The sequence below is a fragment of the Scaptodrosophila lebanonensis genome, unplaced genomic scaffold (genome assembly GCF_003285725.1).
Source record: "Scaptodrosophila lebanonensis strain 11010-0011.00,11010-0021.00 unplaced genomic scaffold, SlebRS2 tig00001412-arrow-pilon, whole genome shotgun sequence".
Taxonomy (NCBI): Eukaryota; Metazoa; Arthropoda; class Insecta; order Diptera; family Drosophilidae; genus Scaptodrosophila; species Scaptodrosophila lebanonensis.
This window is the reverse complement of record NW_022060739.1, coordinates 8,422,043-8,435,381: the sequence shown is the minus strand read 5'-3', so window position 1 is coordinate 8,435,381 and position 13,339 is coordinate 8,422,043. Positions and strand designations below refer to the sequence as shown.

Below are 13,339 nucleotides of genomic sequence, written 5' to 3'. Positions count from 1 at the left end.
CTTTCAAGTGTGATGGCGGCAGACCGGCAGTAGGGTCTGCACAATGAATAATGTCCTTGGCGCGCAATGCGGAAATGCAGTCCGCAGTCTCTGTAACCCTTCAACATACCATATACTCGTATATGAACGTGTTTGTTGGTGTGTGTCGGTGTGTGTGTGTTTGCACAACTTTCTGCCAAGTTGGCAGTTCTCGTTACACAATATTTTTTTTAGCCCTTTCGTTGGATGCTGCCTGCAATCGAGTAGGTAAATAAAATAAAGCCATAAAGGAAATATGCTTTCGTGAACGTTTCAATCGACATAAAATTTTATAACCAGCTTTTTATTTTTCACTTGCAGCAAATACTCGCATGAAAAACCAACAGAGGCGAACAAGAAGAAAACTCACACAAAAAACTTTCCAAATTTTTGTTAGTGATTTTTCGAGTGCGCTCTCTTTTATATTTATAACCGAGTCAAGCTCTTTGCTGGCAATTTGCCACAGCAAAAATATATAGGTATTACTTCATATGGCACTGTAGTGTTGTGTAGTTGTGTGTGTGTGTGTTTGTGTGGGTGTGGGTGTTTGTGTGGGTGTAGTAGTGCGTACGTATCTGTCGCTACTTGCTAAAATATTTAAAACACGCGCGTTGCCTAAAATATTCGATAAATGTCTGCCGTGCATTGATTTGGGCCAAAGGCGAATGCACGCATATTTTCATTTGGCGCTTTTCCGAACGTTCTCTGATTTGTCAAGCTGCTTCAAATATGTTCTGCGCTTTACGGTTCTTGGCCTCCAGCCAAATTGCTGTCAAACGCGGCGTATGCGTAATTCGCGCACTTTGCTTAGTCTCTTGATTTCCACTCCTTGATGTGAATGCAGTGCGAGTGTCAAGTGCAAAGGAATTTCTTACTCAGCATTCGAAATTCGACATCTTGATTGCGCTATGTTTAAGTATTTAACTATGCAAATAAAATGCTGAGTTAGCTTTGATTATCAGAGAACTGGCTTGATAAACTACTACTAGCACTTGCACACACAAACATAAGTGAGTAAAGAGCTCGTGCCATTACTGTCTAGAACACTAATGTGTATTTTAAGATAGCAAAGCATCTATAACACACATACGCTCGTTCCCAATGAGCAAATAATGAGCTAGGTCTAACCAACGTGCGAGTCGAGCTGGGAATATTTTACCTAATAGGGTAAGAGTAAACGCTATAAATATTCCTCAGCAAATATTGGTGGCTTGCATGTATTGTCTCCCTTTTTCGTGATTATACAATTAAATAATTATTATATAATTATTAAGAATAAATTGTGAATAATCTGAAGAAGACTAGAAATACTCATAAAAACCATATTTATACATTTTTATTCAAACAATGTTTCCATTTTTGAATATGCAACGTAAGACATAACCAATTAACTTTAACTGATGTAATAATTGTAGGGCCGGCAGAGGCTCCCTCAAAAATAAAGTCGGCATGTTACTGATGATATCTTTATAGTTAAAAGAATTGGAATTTTGTAAACAATTAATGAATTTGAACTTCCACAAACGCTATTTCGTGATTTTAAAATTCCACTGAAAACTTGTTAACTGTTATTCTAAGCCAGTGATTTGTGTTTGATCTTTATTTCATTACTTACGGTATAATTTTAGACACACTGCCAGCAGAAATCCATAATTTAACACAAATCATATTTAATGTCAGCAATCAAACACATTATTTTATAAAATTCGCAGCAAATTTTAGCAAGGAAACAATTTTCTATATACTGAAGCATAAAACAGAGCTGCATATATAAAACCCAACCGACTGGCGTGAATTGTTTAAAAATTCAATAGCGAATGAAATGAAAATTTCCTGCAGCATAGAACTTGTCAAATATACAATGAAATATTTAAAAATGTAAGCTATTAAAAATGTAATATCGAAAATGTCAAATGTTGCTGGTCTGTGTGCAATTCTGCAATTACTTTTGTGCGCTGCAATAGAAAAAACGAGAACTGGCACAGTGAGAAATTTTAAATATTTATATTTAAATACAATTAAAACTATTTTGATTTTCTCAAAATTAAATGAACAACAATTGTGCTTTATTGTTTCGCTTGCTCTGCATCTGAAGTTTAAGAGAACTCTTCTCCTGAATAATAAATGGATAGCTTTAACATTTTGTTGAAATTTGAAGATCTGAAGATAGGTGTTTTCAGTTGAAATGAATAACTGAAATATAAATGTTTTTATATATACTAGCTTGCGACAAAGTAGTCTACACTTGTCATAAGAGTTGTCATTCACCTATCAAGACGTTCAGAGATATACTTTCAGTCTCAAATTGCATAAATAGTCTAAAAAATAATAACCATATACAATACAAAATTGATAAAAATAGATAAAATATTTATAACATTTTTTTGTCATATAAATTCTGCTTGCGGCAAAAGGACAGGCAAAATATTCCAGCAATATTTCACAAATCGTACTACCTACTTTAATTTGTTAAAATTTTAGCTCAAAAATCTAAAGAACATGAAACAACATATATGGCAGCCCATGATTTCTAATTCATTAGAGTTCTACCAAAGGCGCTTTTCGTGTGCAAATATTAATGATTTCCCTGAAATTACTAAGCAAATAATGATGAGACACCAGCGTTTGAAAGCGTTGGAAAGCGGAAGGCAAAGGCAAAGTCTAAGCTCGTTGATTTTTGTTTTTATGGCTCTTTTACTTAAAACGCAAGCGGAAATAGTAAAACCCCCAGAAGTAGACAACGAAATTTCTAACGTGTTAATGCCGAGCAAGCAGGACAACAGCGAGAATGACAAAGACGTTGGCGTTGGCGTTGGTGATGGCGATGGTGATGGCACACACATAAAAAAGTGGGGAACAAAGAGTGGCATAAGTAGAGGAATAAAGCGAAAATGGCGTTGCTAGACAAGCGAGGGCGGTGGCGGGCCTGGGCGTGGGCGTGGCAGTCATTGAGAAGTGAAATGAAATCATAGCCATTATTATTTTTGCTTTCTTTTCGCTGAACTCCTCTCCATCAGCATCATCACCAGCATCTCCTCTGCTCCATCGTCGTCTTCTGCTGCTACTCCTGCAGCTGCTGCTTTATTTGCTTTTGTCGGTTGCTTCTTGTCGTTTGGGGCTCCTTCCTCTTACGTGTCTGTTTTTGTTTTCTGCAAATGAAATTTAATTGCAAAAATAATAAAAGCAGAGCGGCATGCGGCCGACGGACAGACGGACAGACCGACTGGCAACCAAGAAGCCTATCATCCACCTCATTTGTCCAACACTTGTCTCATTTGCATTGTCTGCTCTTTAAATGAGCCGTAAACGCCCGTGTAATAAACAATGAATAAATAAAAGTGTTTTCTTCGAGTATGTCTCGTATTCTGATTATATTTTTAGGTAGCTCCTCACCATTTTACAAGTAAGATATTGCCGTTTCCAAGAAGCCCTTTGTTGTTTATATAAATAAAATCCAACCAGCAACATCTTAGAAGGTAGTTAATTGAAAAAGGAAAAGGGGGAAGTAAATGAAAAAGCCCGCATAAATATTAATAAATGAAAACTTTTTAAACTGAAATTATTAAAAATACAAGTATTACTAACAGGCTGATCAACTTTTTTGTTAAAATACTGCCACTTATGTTTTGCAGAATGGCTATTCGAGGGAATCTGAGTTGATTCTGTGGTGAAATATTGGCCAACAATGTAGAGGTGATGTGTGTGGTTTAAAGCTTCTTGGAACAGTTTGATTTTTGCATTAAAGCCATTGAACATCGCTAAGAAAAGGATATTCAGCTAGAAAGGGACAATGTAGAGAAATAAAAAGAATTTTTTCTCAATTTCAAGGCTAATTTATTAAACTACAGATTGTTGATAAGAATTGCATTCCTTTGTTATGCTAAGATTTTCTTAATTTATTTTTAATCACAAAACTGAATAATGAATCATTTATGAAAGTAAATTTAATCAACCTTTTTTGAACAATTGTTTACTTAGCTTACTAAATTCGATTTCTTACTTACACCCAGATTATTTTTAAGCTTACATGTTATTCTATATATATACATTTTCATTTTGTTAGTTAACCAACAAAAACTTAAGCCGAATAAATTTAGCTTTTGGAAAAAATGGTTGATTGCTTTATTTATTTCCGGAAAATAAATTCTCTCACTGCGAGTATGTGGCACAACTGGGAGCATTACAAGTAGTTTATTTTTGTTTAGCCGGCTTACTGCGCATTTGGTTGAGTTTTGTGAATTTTGCTCACATCCCCAATTCAATTGGCAGTACTCTAAAATTCAGTTGCTCATTCATCTGTTCCATTCGAAATGTTGTGTGGCAGTGGCATTTGGTTTTGTAATTTTGTTTGGCCCTTCATAAATGTTGATGCGCCCTGCCACGCCCCATAGTCCGCCCCCAATGAGCCATGCCCAACATTCAACATTCATTCACTTTCGCAATCACTTTTCACTTTCAATTTGCAACTTACGCTGCGTGCCAACTAATGCGCACTTTGTGGACCGTAAAGCTGCGTTTATGGCCACCACGCGCCCACTAACCAAGAACACACGCCTCTAACTTTCATATTTCATAAACCAAAATCACAAAAAATACAAAATATTGTAGATATACAAGTACAAGTATATATGTACATACATATATAAATGTAACGTACATACAACTATGACATGGACTCTACACTAGGAATTGCACTTAAAACGAAATGGATGGAAAATGGCGCTGCTCGTAACTGCCTGCCTGACTGCCCATCTGCCTGACTGCCCATCTGCCTGACTGCCCATCAGAGCAACTGAGCAACCGAACATTTGGGATGGTGGCCAGGGCAGGAAAAAGCAAATCATGTTTTAACAACTTCATAAGTGGCCAACAGCGCTGCCGCAGACTGTGCGGGGGACCCTCATGCATTTGAATATTGGACAGAGTGAGGGAATTGAGGGAAATGGGAGGGGCAGGAAGGGCAGGGAGGAATTTGTTTAACGACTCTGCCACTGCCGGCCAGACAAACAAAGTCCTTCTGACCAATGACACGTGTCCATGTTTGGACTCAAAGCAGGTCAGTCAGCAATCGAGCAGGAACTGATGTTCGCAGTCAATGACGCGCGCGTTTTCCGAACAGAACACCATTCGCTGGCAGCTGCGTCATCATCAATAAGGCAGCCCCTGCCTCTGCCCCTGCCCCCTCAACTTCCTCTTCCCCCTCCCATAAGCTGCCCTTAAGTTCAAGTGACTTGCTCGCTTACCGCTGCCTTTTATTTGGCTTCTCTTTTATGACATTTCAAGGGAAAATTTATATAATAATCATAAAAGTGAGAGAGCGTGCTGCATGTGTTGAAAATCAATACAAACATAAGTACCAATGCACGCATGTTAATATAAGCAGATAATAATCTTATGTTATCTACAAGTTATCTGTCACTGTTGCATACGAATGTAAGCATAAAGAATATGTATAGCAAAAGTGTCAGTCTCCAATAAAACTCTAAAGCGAACAGACGCACGGCGGTCCGCGACTATTGTCTTTTACTTTACTCCTACTGAGCCCTTCCCTTTTCAGCGAATATATAATCTATTCAATAGGTTATGGGCCCAGGGCATATAGGCTCATAGGAGAAGTTCAAAGTATTGTGAAATAGTAATCGTTTGGTGACTCAAGAAATATAACATTTAAAAAATGAGTGCGCTATATCAAATAGACAAATTGGAAGAGCATAACTATGACTCATGGAGCATACAGATGCGATCTGTCTTAGTGCACGCGGAATTGTGGAGTGTGGCATCAGGTGCTGAACCTAGTAATACTGAGAGTTCAAGGCCAAAAGATGAAAAGGCATTAGCAATTATAACGCTAAGTGTAAAAGCTTCACAATTGGGCTTCATTAAAAATTGCAACACTTCGTACGAGGCATGGAAAAAGTTAAAGGACGTTCATCAGCCGAGTGGACCTGTACGGAAAGTGTCGCTGTACAAGAAATTGCTAGGCAAACGCATGTTTCAAGGCCAAAGCATTTCAAGTTACATACACGAATTTAACGAAATTCTGGATGGTTTGTGTACAGTTGGCATCGAATTAAATGATGAGTTAAAAACAATCGTGTTGTTGTCAAGCTTGCCCGAACCATACGAAAATTTTGTCGTCGCCATTGAGACGCGTGACAATTTACCGTCATTTGATGTGTTATGTATCAAGCTGATGGAAGAGGGAGAGCGCAGAGGCAATGCAGATGGAGAGAGCGAGAATGCAAGAGCATTTATAGCTACGCAGCAGATCGTCGCGCATTCCAAAGCGAATTCAAAAAGGAATTCAAAAATCGTCGTTTGCTACAACTGCGGCGAAAAAGGGCACTACAAGGCACAGTGCAAGCGTGAGAAAATTCGCGGTGAAGGGAAAAAGCAATCGACAAAGAAAGAGATGGAAAAGCAGAGCAGCTTGTTAAATGCGTTGGACGTTGGAAAGATAGAGAACAACATGTGGTGTCTGGACAGCGGAGCAACAAGCCATATGTGTTGCGATAAGACGTTATTTTCAAAATTTATTGCGCACACTGAAATGATCGGTTTAGCTGACGCTGGTTTCCTGAAGGCCGAAGGCAGAGGAGAGGTGAAGTTACAGACAGAACTTTGTACCTTGGTGTTGTCAGATGTACTGTATGTACCGAAAATGAATGGCAACTTTATGTCCGTCAGCCGGTCAGTGCAAAAGAACAATGTTATACATTTTGGGCCACATTTTGCTAAAGTTATACAAAACGGCGAGTGTATACTGAAAGCGAATAAAGTTGGGAACCTTTATATGTTTCAAGGCAAACAAAATAGGTGTTATTCCGCAACTGAATCAGATGGTACATTGTGGCATAAGCGTTATGGCCATTTAAATTTTACCAGTCTGAAGGAAGTGATCAGCAAAGAGCTAGTGCGTGGTATTGGAAAGGTTGTTTTCCCAGACAACTTGAATTGCAAAACGTGTATGCTAAGCAAAATACATGTACAGCCATTCCCAAAGGTAAGCACTAACCGTGCCGAAGAGCTGTTGGAACTGGTTCATGCTGATGTATGCGGCCCATTCGACACGAAGTCACTTGCTGGATCCAAATACTTTCTGACCTTCATCGATGACAAGTCCAGGCGTATATTTGTTTATTTTTTGCGGAAGAAAGATGAAGTGTTCAGTAAGTTCGTCGAATTTAAAAACTTGGTTGAACGGCAAACAGATAAAAAGCTCAAATGTATTCGAACCGACAATGGAGGCGAGTTTGTCAACACAACATTCAACGGTTTCCTGAAACACCATGGTATTGCAAGGCAATTGACCGTGGCTTATACTCCGCAGCAGAACGGCGTGGCGGAAAGAGCAAACCGGACATTAACGGAGATGTCCAGATGCTTATTGGTGCAGTCGGGCCTAGGCGAGTCTTTGTGGGCCGAAGCAGTCAACACAGCAGTATACATAAGAAACAGATCACCTACCAGTGCACTGAACAACCTGACTCCAATGGAAGCGTGGACAGGTAAGAAACCCTGTGTTAGCCATCTAAAAGTTTTTGGTTCCATTGCAGTTGCACTTGCAAAGGGTCCCCGTAAAGGCAAATTCAAACCCAAAGGGCATGAGTACCGTATGGTTGGGTATTCGGTAGCAGCCAAAGGCTATCGGTTATACGACCCAGAGACGAGGACGATTGTCGAAAAACGAGACATTCTATTTGATGAGCGTTGTGGTGGTCATACCAATGAAGATACCGTTACGGTAGATTTTCCTGCATGCGAGGTTCAAGAGCATGTCACTCACACGGATGGTGACAGAAGCATCGACGACGATGACAGTGAGCACAGTTCTGACGACAGCAGCTCCAACGCATATGAGAGTGCAGTCGAAAAAGAAGACTCTGACGAGGATACTGTGAAGATTGGGCCAGGCCGGCCTAAAATTGTTCGAAATGGTAAACCTGGTCGTCCAAGAAAGCAATACAATGTGCTTGGAGCATTGGTTGCTAGTGACGTAATGGTTCCGACATCCTATGATCAGGCCGTTGGTAGCACACATGCAGTATTCTGGCAAGAGGCGATGCAAAAGGAATATCAGGCACTACAATCAAACGAAACCTGGCAGATGGCTGATTTACCAAAAGATCAGCGAGCAGTTGGTTGCAAGTGGGTATACAGCCTGAAACGTGACTCTGATGGAAAAGTCGAACGTTTCAAGGCACGACTCGTTGCTAAAGGGTGCTCCCAGAAGTATGGCGTGAACTATGTAGAGACGTTCTCACCCGTTTGCAGATTGGAAACCGTGCGGTTTATTTTGGCGTTAGCAGCGGAATTGAAGCTGTACCTTCACCAGATAGATGTGTGTACCGCCTATTTGAATAGCGACCTGCATGAAACTGTTTATATGAAGCAGCCACAGGGATACACAGATCCCAATAATCCAAGTAAGGCTTTATTGCTTAAAAAGGCAATATATGGATTGAAGCAGTCGGGGCGCGAGTGGAACTCCAAGCTCGATTGTGTACTACAAGGCATAGATTTTGTAGCATGTGAAAATGAACCGTGTCTTTACAAAAGGAACGGAAGAGGTGACTTATCATTAATCCTTGTTTATGTTGATGATATAATTATAGCATGCCGATCAAAAGAGGACTTGGCCAACATCAAGTCAGCCATTACAACATCGTTTGAATGTGTTGACAAGGGAGAGCTGCATTTGTTCCTTGGCATGGAAGTGCAGCGCGACGGTGAGCTTGGCGAAATTTCGCTAAGCAATTCGCAATACATCAAAGACATATTGCGTGAACATGGATGCGAGACCTGTAGACCTACAGCGACCCCACTGGATGCTGGTTTCCAAGTGATATGTACCAGCGAGCATTGTCAAAAGGTTGACATTGCATCCTACCAGTCTTCAATTGGCGAGTTAATGTGGCTGGCGCTTACAACAAGGCCAGACATATTGCATTCCGTTGCCAAGTTAGCTCAACGGAATCAAGATCCGCATGCAGAGCACCTAGTGGGTGTAAAACATGTGCTTCGATACCTGGCGTCAACTGTGGACCTGAAGTTGCACTACAAAGAGTGTGGACAACCCCTTACCGGCTATGTGGATGCAGACTGGGGTGGCGACCGCATCGATCGCAAGTCGTATACTGGCTATGTATACTACTTGGCTGGAGGACCCATATCCTGGCGATCTGAAAAGCAACGCAGCGTGGCACTTAGCAGCACGGAGGCGGAGTATATGGCTCTTTCAACTGCGTGTAAGGAGGCCATATACCTACGGCGTCTTATAGTGGAGATTGGCTGCGGTGACTCGAGTACTCCAACTATTCTTCATGGCGATAATTTAAGTGCTCAACAATTAGCTAAGAATCCTGTACACCATGAAAGAACAAAGCATATTGATATTAGATATCATTTTGCAAGACAGGTTGTAAACGAAGAACAAATTGTTTTACAGTATACATCAACCAATGAAATGATAGCTGATATTTTAACGAAAAATCTCCCTAAAGCGAAGCATGTTCATTTTACAAAGCTGTTAAATTTGATTTGAAAATTTTTGTAAAACATGTTTGCATTGAGGAAGGGTGTTGAAAATCAATACAAACATAAGTACCAATGCACGCATGTTAATATAAGCAGATAATAATCTTATGTTATCTACAAGTTATCTGTCACTGTTGCATACGAATGTAAGCATAAAGAATATGTATAGCAAAAGTGTCAGTCTCCAATAAAACTCTAAAGCGAACAGACGCACGGCGGTCCGCGACTATTGTCTTTTACTTTACTCCTACTGAGCCCTTCCCTTTTCAGCGAATATATAATCTATTCAATAGCATGCACATAAGCATCCAGCTTCACCTCCCACTCCTTCCCCTCCCCTCTTCCCCCTTCTCACGACAAACCGCTCCACAGCACTATAGCATGTTGTTGCGGCAACTTCGCGGAAATGCTGCGATTTATTTGTATTTTTAACGCACATGTGTGTGGACTCGTATGTTGTGAGGGGTGTGGGTGTATGGGTGTATGAGTGCCTGTGTTTATTTTTTATTTGCAGCCAATTGATTTGACTGTTTGTGATGGCAAGAGGGGGGCTAGCGGGCAGAGGGGGTGTGCCGTTGAATTGTTTTTGTGCGTATGACGCATAAAAATGTATCATCATATGAGCATTGCCAAAGCTTGATGCACGACGACGACATCGCTGTGGCACTCTTTATGCGTTTTTTATGTCCGCCACACACACACACACACACATACACACTCATGTGGCTGGCACATGAAAATACGGAAATGGTTGCAATTAAAGAGCAAATAATGGCAGCTCCTATAATGAATTAGTCGAAGTATCAACATACCGCTGCGGCGAATGACAAGAAAAGCGCTTTAGAAGCGCATACAAAGGCGTTCAAATCTTTTATTGCGAAACAATTGTGGTCGAGGCTTTATCTGCAGACTTTTCTATCAAATTTCTTAAAGTAGTTGATTGTGGAGGAATGTGTGTACATTTTTTGACACGTTTCTTAATTATATTTCCAACTGATAAAGAGAGTTGTGTTTATAAACATCAATTGTATATTTTTGTATTTTTTTTTTTTTAATAAACCTTCATTCTTTATTTAAGATCTAAGGAGGACAATTATTAAATTTTATGGTAGCATTGGATTGTATATGATTTTAAATTAATTAGATATGTAATATAAATTAATTTACATTTATTACTTGCGCTACAAAAACTCTTTCTGTAGAATAGGAATAAGATGACTTGCAGATGTTTATGTCGAATGAGAAGCGAGTACTGACTGCTAATTTATAGATTTGTTACGAAGAAAAGGGCGAAAGAGGACACTCACTTTTAAAGTGAAGTTCAACTGACATATTCTGTAAAACTTTGGATTAAGCTAATTAGTAGAAATATTACTCCCCCAGTTTAGCTTCCATTACTCAGCGCTAGGGAAAGAGACATGACAGTGTCGAGAACCACCCTCACTCGGAAAAAGCCGGCGCATTACTAGCAGAGATATCTTTAGAAAGCCAGTTAGTTATTTAAATCGTATACCTATTTACATAAGTAAATATGGCAACAATGTATGGTATGCCATTTCTGTACTATTTGAAAAGGTAAAGCCGAATTTTATAAAATGTTTCTAATTAAAAAAAAATTTATTTATATCTTTTGCCATTTTTGTACGTACTATTTAAAAAGGTAAAGCCGATGATATATCATTAGGCCTTCTTTAAAATTGTTTGATTGCTTTGAAAGCCCTTTTGCTTTACTTTCTCTGTCTTTCCACTTACTTCACATTGCTCATATATTTTTTTTAAATTTTCATAAATCACATCCAAATTCTACAATCTAGTAGTCCTATTTTGGCTTTGTAGTAGGCACTGTAATTGCTCTCTTCGCAATCCTTTCAGAACTTTCGCATTCGAAACGTATCTCCGCACGAGACACACAGCACACAAATAACTAAAAAAATATTTCTCACTTTTGTAAGAACACTGAAATACTTTTCTAATTCGCTTTACTATAAGTTTTCAACTTCCTTGAACATGGTGTAAGTTTAGCCTGACGTTGCTTTTAAGAATTTCAAATTGTAACTTCTCTCTACTGGCCAATCAACAGTTTCGCCAGCTGGTTTAACACACAGAAGGAAACTTTTATCGTTGGCTTCCGCGACTGCAAGTCCCGTCTCCTGCTGGCCTTCGCCGATTTGGATGCAAAGGGTGCACGCTTTTCCAAGTGCCTGGGACTTGAAGATGGCCGGAACGATGAGTTCCTTCAGTTTCTAACCGAACAATCTTAGAAATTCCCAGTGCTTTATAGGGGTTTTGATAGTATTTTTATACTATATAGGGGGAAATAAATAAAGCTTTATCGGCCAATGGCGTGCAAGTGCACGGAAATTGCTTTACTCTTTTTTGTTTTTTGTTTACATTTTCAGGAAAATAGCTTTTAAAAAATGCATTTTGTCTATCCGGCGCGACGTGTTTTTATGGACATTTTTGCTGCTTTTTGTGTTCTGCATATTCGTTGTTGTTGTTGTTGTTGGTTAGTGAAATATCTCAATTATGCATTGGGATGGAGAGCCGCACACACACACATATAGACAGAAGGACATACAAGTGAACACGCTTAGCCTTTTATTACATTGGGGAAATGATTTTGTTCTTCTTGTTATTATTGAAGTGGCTGTTTGTTTTTGTTGTTGCCGCTGCCGTGTGCTCTGTTCCATGTGAATGCCGTGTTGCTCGCTCAACGGTGACAACGAATCAACCGCATAAAAAAATACGAACATTTTCCACAATTCTGGCGGCGAGCGCGACCGAAAAGTCCATTGCGCGTTTTGAGACCAACCGCAGATGACGAAAAACGAAAAAAAAAACAACAACAACGAGGATGTCGAAAAATTGTTGAAAAATGACATTAATTTTAATGCCTCCCTGACTGCCTGCCTGCCCGCCTGAAAACAAAACAAAAACAAAAGCCCCACAATTTGCCAAAGGTAGAAAGAACTGAATACATAAAGAAGAAGAGGGAATAGGGGGGAAAACTGTCATTTTTTAATTAAAAATATTTCTCACTCGGCAACGCTTTTGAGTCGTCGTCATTGCATCATTTTGCATTAATTTCGACAACGAATTTTTGAAAGCTATTCACCAAAAATTTAAAATAAAAAAAAGAGGAAATAATATGCACATTTTTATTGACGCCTTTGGGCAAACCCTTCCAGGAACTGTCTGCCACCAATGCGTCCTCCACACAACACGTCACTTCAACTGTCAATTACACTTACACGGGTCTGGCAGGGTTGCCAGCCACTCCCGATTCTGCATATCAAACTCATTTTTATGTGCATGCATGCGAAATTTTCGATGTCTTCGTTTCATTCGAGTATTCTTTTATTTCCCTTAACTCTGCTGCTCCCTTTTCAGCATTTCATTAACATTTAAATTTGGTTTTGCCGCGCTCCACCAACTCGGCTGCAATTGACAGTTGCTTTGTTTTGTTCGCAAAATTTTGATGGGAAATATTTCTTATTTCCACTCGGGCACAAGTCGGGCTGAAGTCGAGCTGCCGTGTTTATGACATTCAATAATCGATTGTTTCTAGCTGCTGCTGCCTCTGCTGCTGCTCTTGCTTAGCATTTTTATTGAGTGGCATTTGTGTGTGTGTGTGTATGTGTGTTGTTCTGGGCGGTCAACCATTTTTGTTATTGATGACCCATTATTATTGCTGCAGCAAATTGTTTATTGCTTATCGAAGTGAAATATTGTGAGCTCGCTATTTGCATATGCGCTGATTGTTCAAATCAAGTGCTTGTTGAAG

The 13,339-nt window shown here is 39.6% G+C and overlaps 1 protein-coding gene and 1 long non-coding RNA gene across 2 annotated transcripts in view; both read left to right on the top strand.

Annotated features, from left to right (window-relative positions):
- The window catches only part of LOC115631747, a 53,388-nt gene that overhangs the window by 22,189 nt on the left and 17,860 nt on the right, over positions 1 to 13,339 (top strand). The window lies entirely within an intron of this gene.
- LOC115631744 lies at positions 11,413 to 11,916 on the top strand. Its single transcript, XM_030528583.1, has 2 exons — positions 11,413 to 11,567; positions 11,636 to 11,916. Exons 1-2 carry the CDS (start codon positions 11,563 to 11,565, stop codon positions 11,814 to 11,816), a joined length of 186 nt encoding a protein of 61 aa, XP_030384443.1. The 5' UTR covers positions 11,413 to 11,562; the 3' UTR covers positions 11,817 to 11,916.